The sequence below is a fragment of the Amphiprion ocellaris genome, chromosome 13 (assembly GCF_022539595.1).
Source record: "Amphiprion ocellaris isolate individual 3 ecotype Okinawa chromosome 13, ASM2253959v1, whole genome shotgun sequence".
NCBI classification, from domain to species: Eukaryota; Metazoa; Chordata; class Actinopteri; family Pomacentridae; genus Amphiprion; species Amphiprion ocellaris.
Genome location: NC_072778.1, coordinates 13,726,095 through 13,748,568, shown reverse-complemented (window position 1 = coordinate 13,748,568; position 22,474 = coordinate 13,726,095). Strand labels below are relative to the sequence as shown.

The 22,474-nt window shown below is 40.3% G+C and overlaps 1 protein-coding gene across 1 annotated transcript; it reads right to left on the bottom strand.

The window, feature by feature from the left end:
- Positions 1-2,384: 2,384 nt before the first annotated feature.
- Positions 2,385-22,436, bottom strand: vimr2 (vimentin-related 2). The gene is made up of 10 exons (XM_023287150.3): positions 22,176-22,436; positions 21,549-21,693; positions 21,263-21,421; positions 20,953-21,072; positions 17,500-17,595; positions 14,176-14,304; positions 11,680-11,811; positions 8,138-8,248; positions 7,889-8,013; positions 2,385-3,364 (listed from the first exon to the last, which is right to left on the bottom strand). Exons 1-10 carry the CDS (start codon positions 22,283-22,285, stop codon positions 3,322-3,324), a joined length of 1,170 nt encoding a protein of 389 aa, XP_023142918.2. The 5' UTR covers positions 22,286-22,436; the 3' UTR covers positions 2,385-3,321.
- Between the last annotated feature and the right edge of the window lie 38 nt (positions 22,437-22,474).

The following is a 22,474-nucleotide window of genomic DNA, read 5'->3' as shown; positions in this document are numbered from 1 at the left end:
CCGCACTCCAAATATCAAGAGCCTTTGAAATACTTAATTGTGTTATAAGAGAAGCTGAAAATGCCAACTACAAATCCAAACACAACATTTAACGTCTTAGCTTTTGCTTTTAAAAAAGCATGTCTGGTCAGTAGGTTTATTGATCTGCTCGAGGACGACAACCAGTTTATTTATTCTGTGTTGGCATTTGATAGGAATAAGGTTGTTATAAGCTGTGTCACGTCTTACCGAGGGACCATTTTCTTTTCTTATGTTGAGGAGGATCACGACACTGTTGAACTGCTTTTCTTTTCTATTCTGTAATGTCTGCTATCAATTTACCAATTTGGTGCAAGCTGAATTACCTCAACAGCTATTTAACAGATTGTCATGAACTTTAGTGCAGATATTCATGGTGCTCAGAGGATGAATTCCCCGGACTGTGGTCTACTTCAGTAAATGTTCACATGTGCAAACGTTAACCTCAGATGATTAAAGTCAGCTAGAGCCATCACTAGCAGAAAAACTGGGACATGATTACGTTTTTCAGTGATGAGCAGTGTAAGCGATTACATTTTGAACTCCAGTAACGTACCCATTAGGTGATAACTTGTCAGTTTACTTGGCACCTTTAGCTAGACGGTTGTTATCTGCGTTCAGTTGATCTGGTAAATGTTAGCTGGAAGCAGACCAGACTTAAGGTAATTCTAGACTTGTCTTATATAAATGTTGTGTGTTCTTAGCACTCTTGCTAACATTAGCCACAGGCACATCCAGGAGTCCGTGAGCAGTCATTTAGGCTAAGCTAGCAGCTGCTGGAAGATCAATCAATAAAAAGTCCTTATAGATAAGAATCATGACTAGGCAGCCATCTTGGACAGTTACTTTGGGCTAACAGAGGCGGGCCCTATTGAAATGAATGTGGACAGAGCCATAATTGCAATTTCAGTAGTCAGTGGGACATAAAAACTGCATATATAGAATCATCAGTCTGATAAAGACTGCTTTAACAGTTTGGAGACTTTGCCCTTTACCCTTGTTTGAAACAAGGTTTTACAAGGCATTGCTTGCATCAATTGGACAATATAATTTGCTTGATGTTTCCTAGTTCAGCTGGTACAAAACAAGCGATTGGCTTGTTGTAGGAGTTGGAGCGAGTCTTGTCACACAACCACCATCTTTGGTGCTAAGGAATCACCCTATGAATTTATACTTAGTGTTTTTTAAGTGGTGTATTTACAATGTCTTATAATTTCTGCTTTTTAAACCATGATGTCCTTCTATTTCTACTTTTACATATTTTTATATAAGCTTGGATGTTTGTGTGGAGGATTTGGAACCATTTAAAGAAATGAAGCTGAGGTGAATAAAGAAAGCAACTAGTAACTTAATGGATGACTTTTGCTGATGAGTAAAGTGATGTAATTTCTTTTTTAATAAGGGAAGTGTAATGGACAATTTGCTTAACACTGATCACTAGCTTAAAATGTTCATTTTCTTTTTATTTAAATGTTCGTTGTTGAGGCTGTTGGCTTGTTTAGGGTTTGATGATATTACCTATAGCTAATCATCTTTACATCTTTTCACGTGCCATTGGTTATTCACTTAGTAAAACTTTAAAATATGTTCACTTTTCTTCTGACCAAATGTGATATTATTTGACTGATTGGTCGCTAGGACTTCTTGTTCTGTGTAAGAAAATGAGTTAAAGTGTTTCCTGTATACAATCATAATGTGGAAGAGCAAGACAGAGGATGAATTTTCTAAAATTGAACGTAACTATGGAGGTCCATTGTTCTTCTTACACAGTCCATAACAGATAAAAGGGACTAAACACAACTCTAAAATGAATGCAGTTACTCTCCTTTTTGTATTTTCTTCTCAAATATTTTCATATTTACCAACAGATGACGACAGCGCACATGAAGTCAGGATAAATGAGTGCATATGAAGCTTTATATTTATCTGTAAGACACAAAGAGTCCATCAAGAGGAAAGAAACTTCTCAGTCCTGTTCTCAGCAGAGACAGTGGCTTCTTCCCAATCTGACCATGTCTCGCATCGGGACAATTAAACAAGTCGCTGCAGCCGCCCAGTTCCTTCTCCAGACACTGAACTCAGTTATTACAGAGGCTAACTCCTCATCACCACAAGTTCACCGAGTGTGGCTAATCTTATCTGATCCGTTATTAGCAGCATTTTTCATCTTTATGGCAGAGCTAACAAGCCTCTGAGATCGTTAATAGCTGGGAATGTTCAAATCTCACCTTAAGCGTGAAGACGAATGAAAGAAGGATCACTGAACATAAATCACTTTGCTCTCTGCATAGTTCTACAGTGTGGGCAAAGTCTTAAGCCCAACGATTCACAAGCAGTTCTCATGAAACAAAAGAAATCACAAAGTATAAGGTGATCTCTCAAGCAACTACTTTTATTTCATTTAAATCACTGCAATGCTTGTGCAGAGGCAGGAACCAAAAATGATTTATCACAGACAGCTTTAGCATCATCTAGGAAATAAGGAAAAGATTACTGAGGAATGCATTACCAAATGCTTATTTCTGAAATGACAGCAAATTGGGACATTTGCTTTTCAAAGAAGAAATAATGAATCACACAGACTTTTCTTGCAGAAGGATCCAGGTGCTCATTTTGAAAGAGCTACGAAAAAACAACTTCATGAGCCATTTGTAAAGCAAACAGTGCGCTGCACACTTGACTGTCAAAACCAACACAAACGCATGACTGTAAAAGCAAAGGGAAGGCGAGATGCTTTTAGTTACCGAGCAGAAAGCTGTCAATATGTTTGTTAACAGTGAAGGGGTCACAGGTTAAGAGCTGGTAATCAGACAAAGTTTGAGTGACGGACGAAGTGATATCAGAGCGGGAATGACTCCACAGTTTAGCTGGTGTGTGTCTGCATCTGTGTTTTTGTGTTAGACTTGTTTAACAAGGATGGAACAAAACATTTATGAATCACATCAGTGAGTTAGTAAAGGTAAAACCCTCTTAAGGAAATATCCCTGCCAGACACTAAATGGATTTGCACTCATCGCACAGCCCTCATCCTCCCACCTGGTTTAGACAGCTCAATCTTTCTTGAGGTCTCGGGGTCATGTGCCAGTGACCTGTTATCAGTGACCCAACTTAGGCCTCCAGACGGCGTTAATCTGTCATGATAAGTTTACATCTGCTCAAATTGTTGCACTGGTACCTTGAGTTTAATTGAAGTGCTGATTTGGGGTCTGTTTTTCTTGTTTCTCTTTTGTCTGTTTTCTAATCCATGTGTCAGAGAACATCCAGCCGCACTCCAGACAGTCAGTCTGACTCTTCAGGGTGAAGTCAGAGGCAGCACAGCCTTTCCTCCTCTTCCTCCACCAGACTCCTGAACCCCAGAAACACACAAAAACATAACATGCAGGTTATAACTCTTACAGGTAGAGATGATAAGCACTGTTAGTCTGAGGTGATCACAGACAGAACTGAAGTTTTTTCCCAACTATTTGAGTATTTTTGGCTCGAAAATGTCAGAAAGCAATAAAAAATAAATCCTGAAGGAAAATTTTGTTAAATAATCATATTCAGTACGGTCGAAATTTTGATTTGCTGTTGAATAATCATTTCAGCTCCAGTTCATTCAGTAGCTGTTCTGGAGCTTTTGATCATAAACCTTGAACATGGATCTTGGAGTGGCATTTTCAGGCTAAAGAATGAACTCTGAAACTCAGCTTTTAAGCCGTCATCAAAGAGAAGTCCTTACAGTGTACAGTGCACATGATGACTGGCAGGCAGTGGATGAAGACTTAATACCACTTAATGGACCTTGTGATGAGATCAGTGTTGCAAAACCATCATAAATATGTTCATCATATGTCAGTAAATTGGTGTTTTTAATAAAGTATATTTTATGGTCACTTGTGAACACAACATCCACATATTATCATCTTAGATATTTAATTATATGATGGAAATTTTGGCAAACAGCCATTTATTTACACAACCAGCAGATACAGAGTAACATTATTATCATATGAAGTCATGTTTGTGCCTGCTGGAAGAAATTAAGACATTATTTCCTCTATTTTAAACTCTGTTTTTAGTCTCATTCAACTCTTTAGGGAAAGAGCAGTGGTGGTAGTACACAGTAGACAATAGCTGCCTACTAGAACTTGAACCACTGGAGACGAGAGCAGAGTGATTTAAGGATGCAAAATAACAATTGTCTGCTTAGTTAATTTTCCAAAAACAATTGATCAGTTGTTTTGTGTATAAAATGCCAGAAAATGATGAAAAATGTTACTCAGTGTTTCCTAAAGTCCTCGATGACACCCTCAAATGTTTTGTTTTGTCCACAATGCAAAGATGTCTTCCTTTTATCATAATAAAGAAATAAAGAAAGAAGGTGTAAATCATCCAACATATTCAATTAGCAAGCTAGAAAAGCAACAAAAATGAGCTGAAAGCTGCTATAAAGCTCAAAGGAGCAAACATTAATCATAGCAGCTTTACGATGGGACCTACAGTACAGGTTAAACTAAAAAGGATATTGTCCTTAGCCAGGCTACTTGTTGCCGTGTATTGCAGCAGTGTGAAGAAACCACAAAGAACGGCAGAATGTATTATAGTGTAACACGGTTCACATCAGCAGCGAGCGAAAGCAGAGAGCATCTGCTCAAACTGCTCTGAGATGCTTTCACAGACGATAAGCCACTCGGTAATGGCAACCTGGGGTCATTAGGGTCTGTTGTGCAGACAGTTTGCCACGGCACGAAGAGAATAAACAACCACCATTTTCATTTCTTATTCATGGCTTTAATCACGGATGACAAAACATCCAGTAAATAGAGAAAGGGAGGGAAAAAGTTGGCATTGACTGTGTGTCTTTCCTGTTCTTTCAATGTCTTTGGGACAGTCTGCTGGGTAATGAGAGGGAATTAAAACTGTGGCGAATTTGTAAATGTGTGTGGGGGGGGGGGGGTGGGGGGGGGGGCTGACATTAACAGGCTGGCATGGAGTAGAGCTGGCAGAGGCTCAGCTCACAGCACTGACAGTGTGAGGTCCTCTTTGCCCATTCTAATGAGGTATTTTGAGGGTCTGAGCTCAGGCCTGCAGCGGGGCCCCCTGGGGGTCAGATGCGGTTGGATGGGTGACGGAGGAGACCAGGAGGAAGTCTGTGGCAGTGGGATGGGATGGCTGAAATGCGTCAGTCCACATACCAGAATGGCAGATGGTTAAACAAGCTCAATGAAAGCAGGGAATGACATGAAACGTCTTCAAGGTCGCATGAAGGAAACTGCATCATATTCAGGAGTCGTTTCCTGTGACCTCAGCCGGCCCCTGATGTCAGTCTTTTGTCTGCAGGAATATCTTAAAACGGACACTGCGGATGTCCAAGTGACATTGAATGCGACGCCTGGACAATACTGGACTCATACACAGGATCTTAGGGAAATATTCCTTCTATTATTCACAGTAATGTTTTCGCAGGAAGAGGACGGACACTGAGTTTCTGGTGATTTGCTCATAAGTGAAGAATGCTAAATGTAAACAGAGCATCAAGTTAATTTGAATTTAATGAAACCATCCCAGGTCCATTATTTGCCCTCGAACAGTTCACTCCACTTGACATGTTTAAATAATATGTGGCACTTTATTGAGCACCGTAGGGGACGTCTGGTTTCATTTGACCCCCTATCGCAGAGATGGGAATCCACAATCTATGTCAGGGAAGGCTCTGAGTCTGTAGACTTTAATTGCAATCAGATACTACAGCTTTAGACTCGAACACCTTTAACAGGGGAAGGCAAACTAATCAGTGAAATCACCTGGTGCGGTGTTTTAGTTGGAATGAAAACCTCCAGCAGACATGGCTGTTCTCTTGCCTGACCTGTCAGTTAAACCACACTGTCCAAAACTCTTCTCATGTCCCTGGTATAAACCTCGCTGCACATGTCAGAGCGTGCGTGCTAAACTTTTACTGTTCTCACTTAAGAATAACAACCCGCAGCTCTGTTATATTATGAGGGTCGTGAAGGCTCAGAGGAGTCACAGTGAGGCTTGTGTTTATGGCAGCTCTTCATTTCGAAATGTGCAAACGAGACGTGGATCAGCGCTCGTCCATTATGGTTTGCAGCAGCACATAAGGTCTTTCAGTTAAAATGTAATTACTGCTATAAAGTCGATCCCTGGAGGAAAGGATGCTCCCATCCCTAAAAGAAATTATCTGAAGGACACTTGAATACAGAGCTTCCTCATACTGCAACCTGTTACTTAAAAGAGATTACTTTGCCAAAGGATTTCAAATTGTGACGGAAACATATTTAAGGTAAAATGATTTGATATAATAGTTGACTGAGTCCATATTTAACTCTTTGTAACAATCAGTTTTCCTTTTTTTTTTGCATTGGGCAGCACTGTCGTTATTACAACAGTACAGCTACATTTGCCAGTGTTGTGTGGTAACGCTGCTGCTTTTGAATCAAACAGCTTTTCATTAAGGAACCGTTTTAATTCATAAAGTTGTGTGGTAGCAGCTGTTTGTGAAACTACAAGCATAGCAGAGCAAATTAAGTATCAGTACATGTTGCTACTGCTCCACACGGATATATACTAGTTTACATATTCCATATTGGCATATTTGTGTGACATCTTGTACCATTACTTAATGTAGTATACAAACTGCTAGTGGCTGCTTGCTAGCTCTGGATTTGGGTGTGAGTAGGCATCAAATGACTAAAATAAACATAAAATAATGAAATGCAATTAAAGTTGCTTCTGATGTAGTAAACCGCTTTTGCTACTTTGGTGTGACTTAGCTTCTTACATTTCTCTGGGAGTAGTTTCAGTGGAGTGAACTTCATTTAAAGGGGATTAATGGTGTTATTCATTTGAAATGTTAAGTCACAGTTTTATAAAAATCCCAGTAAGAAATTTCAAATGGAACAGCTCTTATAGTCAGACTTTTTAGTTTGGAAAGGTAGAAGAACCTCATCAACCCTCATCTCAACAGTAGTGAAAGTTTGTATAGTAATGCAATGTTTGTTAGCACTACTGTCTTATTTGCCTCATTAAATCAATTGTATACACAGTACTAGTCTGACCTCTAACTGTTTGTATGTTGCTATGATGTCTGTATGTGCAAAGTAAAGAATAATCCATGGTATTGTTATTATTTAATAATTTCCTCCGGGATGAATAAAGTAAATCTTATCTTAACTGCTAACCTGAAAACAAAATTCTTTCTGGAGGTGTTCATCTTAGTTTACAGACTTGTTGTACTAGAGCAAAGTCAACTTGGTGTGATGTCATCCCCAGCCCAGACTAACATGGTAAATAGAAAGTCACATAAATGCTAGCTTAGCTCTGTAAACTTTTAAAAATAGCTTGCCCAACTCAATAAGTTATTTTTTTATGCAAACAGTTGCTGGTTATGCACAGTAAATGTATGTATGCCTATCTTTGTATCATGTACACGTGCATGTATGAATTCAATCTAATTTTTAACTAGTCTTTTCCTTTGTTGCATTATACATTCTTTATTACATCCGTAACTAAAATCCAGATTTTTGTTTTGTACCATTTATGTGCAGTAATGAACCGGACAAGGTAAAAAACTGTCCTATGAACAAACAATTTTGAATCACTGGAAAATATTAGTAAGTCAGCTTTCTGTACATTTTATTGATGGAATCTTCTGGATGCTCATTGGTTGTTATGTATCTGATTGTCTAGTGCAATGCCAGTCAGCTTTAAGTGGAACAGCTGTGTTTGTTCCATCATCACTGATTGAAATCTTACCTGATTATCCATTTTTTCTTGCACTTTAAAGTGTGGACTATGTTATTCAGTTTAACTTTATACAATCAGCAAAAACAACATTAACCACATTTATCACATCACAGTGTCTGACCTGTAGGCAGAAATCTCCATGTCTCTGGCCATCTTCTCACTGAGCAGCTCCTTATAGTCTTCACACTGCTCCCTCATCTGTGCTTTCAGGTCGACCTCTTGCTGCCTCATTTCGTCTATAGTACACTAAATAACATGCACATACACACAGCACAGGGTGGGCCGTAGAAGATGAGATTAAATGACAGAATTAGTCCAAACCACCGGTCCATTACAGGTCGTGATTACATTAATCCATCCACTCTCATACCTCTAACTCAGCAATCTCATTGATGTAGGCAGCTTTCCTCATCTCAGCCTCGTCCTCCAATTCCTCGTTACTCTTCTCCAGCTCAGCGAGCTCCTTTTGCAGCTCTGAAATCTACAGAAATACAGAAAAACAGCAGTTATTCATTCAAAATATGCCTGCAAAGCACACTTACTTATTGTATTGATGTTAGACTACAACATAATGTTCCCTTTAAGGTCATTTTCAGTTCAAAATGTGCAGCTGAAGAGCACTTCAACCTGGGTCAGCCTAGTCCTTAAACCAGTTTTCTATTTGAAATGCTAATTAAATACTCAACATCTAACATACAATATTCAACTTGTTATTGTGTTAGCTGGTACATATCTCCCTGTTTGAGATTTCCAGCAAACACAGAGTAATCGGAGTCATGTTTCTGGCCACCTTACAACCACAATTCCTATATTTACTTTTCTTTAAGCTCCATTTTGGCCTCATTAGAACCTTTTTAGCCGTGTTAGCAGCAAGTTGACATAATGGTCCATCAGTATGGTCCAGACTGAAATATCTCAGTGTATACTGGATGGATTGTCACAAAGTTTTGTACAGACATTCATTGTTTCCAGATGAGGGCTCCTTTTTACTTCGGTGATCCCCTGACATTGTATCCAGTCCTATGACAAGGTTTGTGGTTTTAAGGTGAAATATTTCAGCATACATTGGACGGATTGCGATGAAATTTGGTTCACACGCTCACACCCCCTCAGGAGGAACTGTATTTATTTTGGTGATGCCCTTAGTTCTCATCTAAAGCCATCATCACATCAACATTTTATTCAATTATCAGGTTTATGATTTAATACCTTCCAACTTAACACATTCCCATCATCTTCAGCTGTACTTTGTGTTTAATACTAAACAATATCATAGATAAAATTGAGCTTTAACTAACTACAACTTAAGTGTGCCAATTAAGTCATCGAACACATACAGAACAGGTTTCTTTACCTCTCCTACAAACTAACCGAGGAGCGTCCCTCCCCGATATCTCAGCCTGTGGTGTCCTGCCGTGAGTAATTACAGCAATCACACAAGTTCAACAATTAGCTGTCAGAGCCAGATGGGGATCCAGGCGGTCCTGCTCGTCTTTCAGCGAGATCATGTGAGCATAAGACGACCCGGTTACTACTCACAGGCTGATGATGATTTCCCAAACTGGTCGAGTCGCTTACTCACACTCTCCTTCATTCTCCCTGTCATGATAAGTGGAGTCTGGTCGTACATGTGGAGGCGAGTAGCGGCGTACAACCCCATCAGTGCCGGCTCTATTATATACATTTCTGTGTCAGGGCTGATTTCACTGCAATCTGTTTGTTTGGCCATGTTGTGTCTCTGTGAGAAACCAGACCCGAGGCGTCCATCACAGGCGAGAGAGGAAACAGAGCAGATCAAGCCGTGCTGTCCATCCGTCAGGCTGGATTGAGCTGAACTGGGGCTTGTGTGCTGCATATTAGAGAAAAGTAGATGATGTTGGGAGAGTCTGCTGTGGTTACAGAGGCTCACTGTTTATTTAAAGAGCTGGAGGTAGAGCCGCAGTCACAGTAATGAGAACCAAACCAGCATGTTTGTTACAGATGTGGTTAGGTGCCTGCTGTGGTCGGGCCACTGATGGATGTTAAAGAGACCAAGGTAGACCAAGAGGAGGTGGTCTTTGCTTCCTGAAGCCATCTGCTGATTTTACCTGAGTCACAGCTTCCTGGTTTGTATCTTTATTGATGCCTCACTTTGTGGTCTGTCTCATTCAAAGGACTCTTGCTTTCCCGGTATTTCTTTTTTTTTTTTTTTTTGCTGGCTGGATGAAAAATATCAGATGAAGGTTTATTTCCTCTTTTCGAATTACAGATTAAGTCTACAGTCAGTGTGTGTGTGTGTGAAGTTGTAAGATGTTTATGATGCTGATGGCGCTCTGAAAGACTGTACTTAATAACTTAGGACACAGAGGGCAATAAATCCTGTCTGAGCTGCAGCCGAGCCCTTCACATCTCCTGCTGAAAGTGTCCGCAGAATAAACACTCTGGTCAGCAGGATCTCCCACACTGTTGCTCTGCTGTCACTCAGCTGTCCTCCACTCCCTTCGCCTGCTGTGGGAAACCATTCATTTTCACCATTATGTCTGATTTAAGAGCTGATGGACGACGCAGAGTCAGTCGTGGGTTGTAAGACTCCACTGTTTTTTGTCAGTAAAGAGGTTGAAAATGTATCATGGGAAGATCTGAATCAGTAGGCAGTAACCGAAGGATTTCAATGATGTGTAGACACGATACGGGGTGGTTAGCCCCCTACAATATATATTTTCTTTCTTGGCAGTAGTATTAGTAGCCGTGCAGACAGTTTTGATCTGGTACTTCCTACAGGTGAAGAAACAGAAGTCAAATCAGTTTTAGCTGTGGAGTTCCCAGCATTGAAAAACTTCATTTGAATAATTAAATTACAACCTACAAACAGTACCCTCAACACTGTGGATTCAATTCACTTCAGTTTTATTTATATGGTGTCAATTCACAACACACATCATCTTAAGACACTTTAGATCATAAATTCTACAAAGAAAATCTATAAATCCAGAATATCCTTTGGATTCTCTTTGAGCAAACACAACAGTGGACACATCTCATAACACCAGGCTGTTACTTTAAGCAATACTTGGGCATTTTGGGGAAACTCACTTTATTGAGAGCTAGATGAGAACTTTATTACCACTTTCATGTCTGTACAGTGATATGGAATTACTAAGAAAAGTCAACTACTTTAGCTTAGTCTAAAGACTGGAAATAAGGAAACAGCCTGAAATTCAGAAATTGACTGTACAAAGATAAAAACAGGTGGGTATGTAAACCCTCAGAAAACCACAACTTGTCATTTGTTTCACTTCATTTTAACATGTTAATTGGCAAACTTGCAGAAGTTCTAGTACGATGATGTTGTTACTTTTAGACAGAGCCAGGCTAGTTGTGTTTCAGGGTTTCCGGTCTTTGTGTGGAGTTAAGCTAGCAAGCTGCAGGCTGTAGCTTCATTTCTAATTTGCAGACATGAGAGTGGTATTGATTGCTTGTATGTGTATTTCTACAAATGTTGAACTCTTAGTCTGAGGCTGAAATATACGTCTCTGGACTCCACCATGACTGTACTCAAATATTGGCTAAATGAAAATTGCTCACCTGACACATGAACCAAAAAAAAAATTTCAAGCCCCTGTATTTTTTTGGATCATTTCTTCTTTAATACTTACTTGCTTATTTGTTTTTTCAAGTAATCAGCTTGCTTACCTCACAGGCCTGCAACATTATTTTTTTTGGGGATTTGGGTGATATCGGAGGTAATTATGTCAAAATCATTGCATAAAAACCTCAAAATTATCTGTATGATTTAAGCGCAGCCAGTTTACTAACATCAAAATGTACTATATAAATACAAATGTTTTGGTTTAAATGCCTCAATTCCATATTTTCACAGTTTGAGTGAACTGACTTGAAAAAAGAGAAACTGAAAAAAGGGAGCCCACTCACCAGCATTTTTATCTCTCCGACATCCTTCATCTTGGACAAGTCTTTGACCGCTGACCCTACAGTTCCTCCCACTTCCAGTTTCCTTCCATCACCACTACGAACCACAGCAGAGGAAGATGCACCAGACTCATACTGCAGAGACAGAAGAATGAGGAGTCAGTGCAATTGTAAAAGTTTGTATACATGAAACAACTATTAGATCTTTCAGTTTAAATCTAGAAACGCAGAAGACCAGGCAGGCTAGTGCCGTCTTTTGGGCAGTGAAGTGCACTTTGACAGAGGGAGCAAAGAGCAATCAGCGCCTCTCATGCTGGCTGATGGTTAAAGCTCTCCTTGCGTTCACCGCAGTCATGATTGGATGGAACAAATGCAGCTGAAACAAGCAACACGAGGGTGCACAGGTGTGTGGGAGTCAGCCAGCAATCACCATTACTGTTCAAAACCAATAGCAATCATTTTAGCGTCGAGACAATTGCATCTCGTAATCGAGGCCAGACGCAGACAGGACGGTGTCCAGCTGGCGAAGGAAGAGGCTGAGTGGGAGGGAGGGAATAGATGGGTTTAAAGGAGGGGGGGGGGACAAAAAACACAGCGAGGCAGGCACACATCTATGTAAGTACGCCGGCTACCCTTCAGCCATGCCGCCAAATGAAGGACATACACACACACACACACCAGCGTCCACTCCAGTGCTGCTCAAGAGCCTGGGAAGGCGGCCTGCAGTCTGATTACAGCCCTGACCTCTGAACCAGGCAGACATCCTCGCCCCAGAGGGGGTCAGACCCACCGGAGCTGCAGTCTGACCCCGATGCAGTACCTCAGCGCTGCAACACACACACTCACAGACACACACACACACACACACACACACACAGGTGGACAAAGGCGTTCTGTTCGGGTCCAGAACTTAACCTCTGATTCTCAAGTTCTTCTCTGGTGTTGTGTTAAGAGGAAAAGAAAACAAGTCGGAGTACCGTTGTGTGATTTGTGAAAGCTGAGATTTATGTCTGGACCTGACCGGGCCGTTTCTGAAGCACAGAGAGAGGATGATGTGGTGAGAATAGTAGAAGTCATGTGATCAGGAGGTGAATAAGGAGCTGCTCTGTGGGTGGTGTAGTGTAGCAGATCCTTTACTTAAATGAGAGTAACAACAAGAAATTCACAATAATCCACCAAAAGTAAAACACCTTGGACTAAAATCCTACGTGCACAAACGTTTGCAGCTAGCAAAAGGTACTTTAAGTATCTGGTGTAAAAGTACTTGTTCTACGGGGAAAAAAAATTGTGTGGTTTTGTAATACTGATACATCTCTGCAAAAGTGGAATTATTGTATTGTCATTATTGGTCAAATAGTGATTTGATTTACTTCATATACAGTTACACAGTTTAGTCTAGCACTTCTCAACCTACAAAATTGATCAAGTTCCTCTAAAATAGTTCCAAATAAATCTGTAGGTTCGGGAATTGATTAATGGGGTAGAAGAAAACAAAATCGTACTACACAAATTTGCATTCAGTTTTGCATCTCTGAAATAGTGGATAACTTTAAAAGTTTAGCAGCCACGTGAAGAGAAAATCCCTCTTTGATATAACAGCTCATAAAGTGTGTTTGCACATAAAACAATCTGAATGGAAATGCTACAAAAAAATTTGAAAAAAAAACAACAACTTTGCAGCAAAGTTTTTACACTTGGCTGAGGTGGAAAGCTTCGTGTCGTAGTAAAAACAAAATGAGAAACTAGAGCCAATTAAGCAGGATACAGCACCTGAAACACATGACTGCAGCTTCCCAACACTAAATAGAAACCATCAGATCTCTGAGGAGCGATAAGGAGACTGTAAGACTCCTCAAGTTAACACAGGAGGCAAACAGAAATGTCACATTTCCATCTTCCTTTCCATATTTTCTTCCACCACGTGATGCTTGATTAGAGGCTCTTTTAACTGCATTTCACCCTTTTCTCCTGCAATTTTGTTCCAACAGCTGGAGAATTAGTCTGACCAGCTGTTTATAATGACATGCATAACTCCTGATATTGGTAATTGGCATTAATTTGCATTTTCTTTTGTGTATTTTCTGGAAATTTTGTTAAAATGTGTTCTACATCTAGATGGAATGCAGAAAACAGACATTTGAACACAACAAAGGCTCTAATCAGAGTTATCAGGGTCAGGAAACATTTTAATCTTAAATACTGCAAGATTTCAAAAAATATAATCTGAAAATCTCAATCTGAAAAGTGACTATTGTCTATACTTGCGTGATAAGTTAAGTGTAATTAAAACAAAAGATGCAGTGAAGTAGAATGTAATGTAAATGTAATGTCCACTGAAATTCTATTTAAATACAACACTTTTGAGTGAATATATTTTGTGTCTCTGGTGTGCGGAGTCCATTCATGTAGATGTGACTGTATCTAAAGCCACAAATCAGATTGTGGTTCTAAAACGTCTTCATGGTATGTTTTTGTGTCTTGTGCTACACTGTGCAGTACCTGGAGGCTCTCAGCCAGCTGGCAGTAATACTTCTTTACATCCAAGGCCGGAGTGATGTCTGGGCTGCCAAATTTAAAAGCCACTGCTCCCGTCGTGCCTTCATCTGGCTCCAGCAGACTCTCCACATCCTGCACACACATGCAACACATAGAAAATACACTACAGTGAGGTATATTTTAATACTCTGCTCAGTGGTGAAATGTAACTAAATACATTTATGAACTAGACACTACTGAAAATCAGTTTTGACTGTTGCTTCCTACATTTCAGAAAGAATGTTTTCATTTGCACTACTTTAATTTTATATCCACAAACCAAACGAGCTCACATTCTAATATGTGATGAATTATCAATGATCAAATTACAAAACAGTACAGTAAGTAGTTAAAATTGACCTGCTGCAACATTAAAACTCTGCTTTTAATAAATCGATAATGCATAGCAATTTAAAAAAGGACCATTATTCACAAGGAGCACTTTGACTGTGATACTTTAAATACACTTTGCCCTGATAATAATTAGTATCTCAACATAAGTAACATTCTGAATGCAGAAACGTAACTTTTTTTCACAAACTTTTTTTTAATCAGTCATATTGCAACATTTACTTAAATATCCACATACTTCTTCCCCATTTGTCTTTTAACTATTTAACAAGTAAATGCCACCTGTGAGTATGAAGTATGACATATTGTGTCATTAGATTATTAGTAATGCTTTAAAAGTAAAAGCAGTTGTAGCTGAGTTTGAAATAGTTTTACTTACTGTGTGTACTGCTAAGTGTTTTTATCTATACCTTCGCTTTATGTTTACTGTGTTCTCTATGCATCTCTTGATCTGTACAGCGTCCTGCAACCATATCTGTCTAATAGCTGGAGTAAAAAAGCACAGCAGCATTTCTCACTGAAATATCGTACCGTAGAAGTGTGAAGTGGCAATGAAATACTCAAGTAGAATGCAGCCTAAAATACAGCATGCAAGTAAATGAACATCTGCAAATAAAAAAAATGCAAACAGTACATGGTGATGGATTTTACACACAACAAAAGCCTTAACATGTATGTCTTCAGTTTCTAATATGGAGCCCTTTCAGTAAAAAACCCCACATCCATTACAGAGAAAATGAACTGCTACAGAGCTGCAGTGGCAGTCTAACATTTTTCTCCTTTTCACTGCACCTAAATAACGACATGGCTGCCGATTTGTCAGGGGAATATGGGGTATCTGGAAGTGCTGATAATAACAACAGTTAATAAAACAAAGGGAACTTCTGTTTTCATTTGGTATTCAGCCGCATTTCCCGGACTGTGAGTTATCGAGCGTGTCCCAGAGGGAGTGTGTTAAACGCTGGGCGGCCCGGCTTTGCAGAGAAAAACACAGAGTGATGGAGCTGCTCCTGCTTCAGCTGCCTCGTTCCCTCTGCCTCCAGCCTCTAGATCTGATACTGGGGCGCGTCTGTCATCTCCTGGTGAGGTGGAGAGAACTGTACAAGATGCAGAGAGCAGGGTGTGTGTGTGTGTGTGTGTGTGTGTGGATGTGATATAGGATAAGATGCGTGTAGGATATGGCTGCAAACGTGCTTGTTTTAAAGGAGCAGTTCAGAAGATTGGGCTGCACTTATTTGCGTTCTTGCTAAGAATTCCATAAGACGACTGACACTACTGTCCTTTTTGTCTGTTACATACTACGGTTCAGACGGTGAAGCAAATTCTTGCCTCGTGTCATACTGGACAAGTCTGACTGCTGAACTATTTGTGATTATCTTGACCAAAACAACTAATTTACAGACTGCACAGATGCTTCCTATAAATTATCTGCCAGCAGGTGCATGTATGTGGAAACAACAACCATGACTGAAGGCTGAAGTCTGTGTAAAGTAACTTTAAGTGCGTTCACTCCAACTGATGCTGGTTCTAACTGACTCTTACTCAAAAAGCGACAAATTCATTTGAGTCATTATGGTCTCAACTGATAAGTTCATTTCGTCCCGTTGGAAGTTGGTTAATGAGATTTAAAGGTTCTTAGAGGGCTTTTATGTTTATTGTATCGTCACCAGTTGCCAGCTTAGAAGGGACATTTGCATCTTCTGTTTAAAAGTCAAATCTGCAGACACAGGTCCATTGTGTTTGTATTTAAAGAGTGGATCGAGAATAGATCATTAAATGCTATCACACAATATTTCATTAAGTTTCAGGTCACTTGATCATGATACCTGCTCTGATAGCACATCGTTAGCCCAGGTGTGAACCCTCCTGAGATTCCAGTAAACTAGCGTTTGCTTCAAACACTGCTTATTTGGAAGGTCGTGGCTCAGAATTGAAAGGCAGCTGCAGCTCTAGCCTTCAAAACCCACACCAATGGGTGGGGCAACACCTTGCTACGTCCATCTTTATATACAAGTTGAAGCTTTTTTGCAGTGCAGTGTGAGTCAGAACAAAGAACTAACTAGAAACTTCAGTCATTCTTGGTAATTTTTCTACTCTATGTAGATTCATGATGCAGATAAGTAAAGATATGCATCGGTAAACACACAAATGTGCTGCTCAACATGAGAGGTGTGCAGCTACATCTTCAATTAAATGTGTGCTTTTTCAATTGACTTTATCTGCATTCACCCCACACCTAAAATTTTTTTTAAAAGGTTACAGTCATCAGCTAATTAGCATAGCTCAGCATTAGGACTGGAAATGGGCTCTGTTTTGAGGAAAATCTCCCAGAATCCTTTCTAAAGCTCACTATTTGAGATATTTTGCTTCGTCTATTTTATATGTACAGAAAATAGAAGTATGAGAATCGCAGTTTGTGAGTGCACATAGTGAATTATCCATTTTACATTTTGGTGTGTATATGAATTAAACAAATAGGCAGGTTTTGTTATTTTTGGACAGAGCTATACTAGTTGCTTCGAGTCTTTATGCGAGGCTAACCTAAATGGCTGCTGGCAGTAGCTTCATATTTACCCCAAAAACATGAGATTGCAGTCCTTTTATTTGACTCTCTGTCAAGAAAGTCTATCTCCTCCTATCCCTTCAAGAGTAAAATAATGACTCTTGAGCACAAAACAATGACAAGGGGCCCAATTCGGACTTTTCCATTTTTAATCCTCTCTCCATATTTTTCAGTTGACATGGCTGTTTCTGGCTAGAACTCCTCAGCAAGGTGACTGGGGTCATCAGAGCTGTGTTTGTCACCACAGATCTGGGCATGCCTCCAACACTCCTGTCTGACCTAAGTGCTACATTTTAAGCCATTTCCATGGCTATAAACTGTTCCTGTTTCATCACACTGCAGCTACACTCTCTCTCTCTCTCTCTCTCCCTCACCGTCTTGTGCTGGGCCTCCATGTTGGCCAGCTGCTCCTCGTAGATAGCCACTTGCTCCCTCAGTGCCAAACACTCTGCTGTCACAGCATCTACTTCCTGCAGAGAAAATCAAGTTAGCAGAGAACAATGCCGAAAGTAAAGAAGTTCAACTCAATTTCTGGAGGTGTCTGAGAGGAGAAGTCTGCGGTTTTGGAACTAAATCAAACCACAGGTTGAATAAACAAAGAAAAAAAAGTCTGTGTTTCCACCCTGTACACCCATTTTAAGAACCATCAGCACCAGCACATCCACTCTGTTTCCCTGAACAGCAAGTAGACACTGCATTGCAGAGGAAAGGGGAGGAGGAGGAGGAAGATGAGAAGGAGGCTAACTAGACACAAAAGCTCTGTCGCCCAATCCATTTGCCAGCAGGGGTTCTCAGCTCATCTACTCTTTTAAAAGAACCAGACTAATTGGTGTTGGATGCAATAACTGTGGGCGCCTGCATGTGCATTTGATCACATGAAGGGAACGTTTGGTAGAGAAGTTGTGGATCCTCGCTGGGAGGGTGGCAGGGGCATTGATGTACAGCAGCAGGCAAAACTGCTGTGTTCAAATAGCAGGCAGCAGCTGGAGAGAAATTACATTCTGCACAACTTCAACACAGTATTAACAGATTTCTTTGGCCAGTGGAATGAGCTGTAAACATAATATCAACGCATAAAGTTGTTACTATCAACTTAATGAAACATAGGCCCACTTGAGTCCACCCCTTAAAGTAGGTTTAATATTCACTCTGCTTTAAACTCTTTACTCTCCACCAATTATTGAGGGAATAACTGACCCTCTATCTGCAAACTATGGAGACCGGCTAAACTTGTCAGAATTTTGCAGCTGCAATCGAAACAATGAGCGCAATGAGAGTGAAAAACTGTGAAACTACAGGTCTTGAAACTAAAACACCAACCTAAAAGAGACTCATGGCTTTGTAGAGCTGAAAGGAGCTGCAGATCTTTGGGGGATAATTCTCTGCGGGTTCATCATCACACAACTCATTTCACATCACACTTTATCCTTTTGACACCTTTTTAATTTGAAAATATTGATTTGTGCCACTTTGCAGTGATGCAGCTGCGGTCCGTCTAGTTTTCTGTCCTTAAAAGACCCTGTGAGGTTGAAACTGGGTAAGATTTTCACCAATGTACCACACTTTAATGTAATTTCTAGCCTTGTTTCACCTTGAAAAGCAGCTGAACTCACTACATGCTGAACTGGCTGACCTCTTCATCCATCTACTCAAACTCACTGCTGTATCACAGTCACAGAAAAGCAGAAACACAACAGAGAGGGTTAGTTTGTGAGCCTTGACAATAACACAAGAGAGAAACAACACAATAGCCAGTCATATGCTTTAAAATAAATCAAACGTGGCTTGTTTATTGTGTATAGAGAACTGTGGTTTGCTGTGGGCTGATCTGTGTAGCATTCACTCCTCTCCTCCGCATCTCTGCTCTTCATCTACCTCCCTGCCGTTTTCCCACCAAGTCTTGTCACCCTGCAGCTGCTTCCAATTCAGAACCGAAGAACTGAGCCAGCGGGAACATTACGGCACCATATTACATCCTGCGTTACATCTGTAAGGCAGAAATCAAAGCCTCTCTCGCATCTGGGCCGGCTGGGAGGAGATGGGCTCTGGCATGTGTGAGGGCGGGGGTGTGGAGAGGCTGGTGGCTCAGGTTGCAGTGGGCCACCAGCCCAGACTGTGCGACTGCTGCTGATCAACACCCATTTGGGCAACACTACAGAGGAGCAGCTGTGCCAAGGCTGGTTCACAGGGAGGCCGAGACGCTTGACACCACTGCCATCTAGTGCTGGAAGTACATTATCACAACAATGCTCTGATAACAAGCAGCAGCACAGTTTTTAGGTTTACGCAAAAGCTTTAAGCAGATTTATCACTAATATAATAATAATAACTATTATTATTATTACTGAGACACTTCAACTCTTCAGAGGGTGTTCACACCAGTTTTACACATTTTGAAATCTTCTTCTTTAGCTTGAAGGTTTCATATTTGTTATTAAAACCATTCATTATGAGCTGAGGGTATAACACATGAAATATGTGGAATTTTGCCTGTCTAATGGAAGGTACTACTAGTTGTATTCTGGGAAATACAGGACCCAGTGTTTTGGACCTTTGCACATACTAAAGACTAAAAATCAGGGCATCTCAGCTGCTGCAGTTTCAATTTCATCCATTCTTTTTCCTCTGCTGATTCATGCAAATATTTATGGAATTATGATGGCAAAAGTTAAAGATAATATTGTTGAAGAAAAAAATGTCACAACATTAAAAACTTTACCTGTGACAGGATTCATTAATAGTTAAACAGTGCACAGGATGTTTAACAGACTGGAAAGAGTATCCAGATCAACTACAGGGTTTGATGTTTCTTGTAAAGAAAAAATAATGAATGACGGATTGTGTGTACATTTTAGAATAAGCCATTAAATCTGTAAATATAAATATTAGTAAGCACTTTGTTTGTTGGCTTTGAGTCTTTGTAGCTTTTTCCAGAAAGTTAGAGGTTCATTTATAGAGCTGATATGTAAAATAATGAGATTAATTATTATTTATACATTTTTTTCTGTAACTGCCATCTGTATAAAATAATTGCTAATTCACTTACAAACCATAACACTTTGGTGTACCTGGTAACAATAAAGCTGTCGAATCAAACTAGGTGTACTATGAGTTGCTGTACATATTAATGATTTATAATGATTATCTTACTCATTGCTGTACAGTCAAGCTGTACGATATACTAAGCTTAATTTTAGATCTCTGGAGTAGAAATAATTCAACAGCCTAAGTAGTAGAGCACATTATTGGAACTCCAATGTCTCTTATTTTCATCTTGACAGTATGATTAATTTATTTTTGGCAATGCTTAATATTTAATTTATCCATCCTTGTATCGGGTTAATTTAATTATTTCATTGTTTACAAGAGACAGACGGCTGTGAGAAACGGCTCCGAGTGTAACAGCTGACTTAAGAGTGATTTGAACTATGAGAGGGGGAACTTGGGTGTTTCCTGTCTTTTCACTGTGATTCTGAATAGAGAAGATGCACTTCAAGACAAATATCAACACAATTACTACAATAAATACTAGTTTGTTTACATTTGTGCAACTTTGTGCTATTTTGTCTACCAGCTGCAGGTTCACCACTTAATTACTGAGGTGCTGGACTTCTACCACAGACTTAGCTACCGCTGAGACAACTGTGGTCATGTCCTCAGTTTGACCTGTAATTGACGCTATATGAATAAAATTAAATTAAAACAAAATCATGAATTGTTCTGTATTTGCCCACCAGAGTTTTTCTCCTGGCTGTGGTCCTGAAGCAGCCTACGAGCTTCCATGCAGGGAAATAAAGCTTACAGACTGAACAGCTGACAACTATTACCTCAGCAACATCTTGTCGTTCCTGCTGGAGGAGGATCCTCTGCCCTGCAGCCTGTGCATACTCTTCCTTCAGACATTCAAGCTCCTTCTGCAGCTCTTCAGTGTCACACAGAATCTCATCCTGCAGGGAGACACGGCAACGACAGTGATGGATCTTGACAATGTTACAGATCAAGCCTGTCTGTCACTGTAGGAAGTGAAGTAAAATTTATGGGGTGCAATGAAGCGTGCTTGTGAAATGATAGAACACCTAATTTAGGTATGCCATCTCACAGAGAAACATGCAGCAGACACACCCAGCAGCACCCTACCCTCTGCCTGCGCAGTCTTTCCACCACTGCATCCAGACTGTAGACAGGCAACGCCACAGCGGAGGTGAAGTTCGAGGTAGCTTGCTGACTGTTCAGCTTCTCCTCTAGTTCAACTATCTGACATTCAAGAGACTCATTCTCCTCCTCGAAACAATGAGCCTCAAGGACACAGAGACAGAATAAACAGGGATAAACTCAGAGCAGATACGTGCAGAACAAAGGCATGACAGCAGGTGGAAAATGAAGCGCTGATGTGTTGTTGGCAGCAGTGACCGTTTGTTCTCACCAGTTCAATAAGTCTGACCAGGCGGTCATTGAGGGCAGCGATGATGGTGCGATCCTGGACAAACTGGTGCAGACCCTCTTTGTTTAGAGCCTTCGCAGCCACGAAGTCTAACTTATCACAGTCACAATCATCAGCAGCTGCACCCCTGAAAAGACGCAAAGCTCCGAAGACTGGACTCAGGATTGTTGAAGATTTTAAAAGAAATCACAGGAATGCATATAGTATAGAGAAATATTAATTAGCCACATTGGGAGAGGCTTCTGCTGTGAAACACTGAATGCTTCAGTGCATTTTTGCTCCACCCATCAAGGTAAAGGAACATCAGGAATATGAGTTTTCCAAAAAAACTGAACTTTCTTCTGTGCCAACGATTTATTTTAACCTCTACTTATCATTTATAATCTCCAAACCTATATATTGACAAATTACAAAGTTATAAGTAGAGACAAATACCTTAATAAACCCATAACTGCTTACAAAAATATAAATAATAAATGCTGGTTATAACCAGACTCAGCACTGTAGCCTCTATGTATTTTTCTTTAGTTAAAAGCTTTTTTTTTCCTTTTTAAAATAATATTTTAACATCTTAATATCTAAAAATTGCCAACTGAGAGCCAGACTGACCTGACAGAGGCCCGGTACTGCCCTGCACACTGCACACTCGACCCTCCATTTCGACTCCAGCCGTTTTCCTCAAACAGCTTGCGGTACGAAGACACTCTGAGCACGGCCATAGCTGCGGATGGGTCCAAACTGGGATAAAACACAACAAGCCAATGGTGGCAGCAGATTCAAGGTGGGTTTATATACTCACAGGGAATGTAGCACCGAGGTGAAGCAGACTAACTATAGCGTGAACATCAGCCAGTCACGATTTCACGTGTACCTGAGGAGTGACCTCCAACATCTACTGTGCGTTGAAC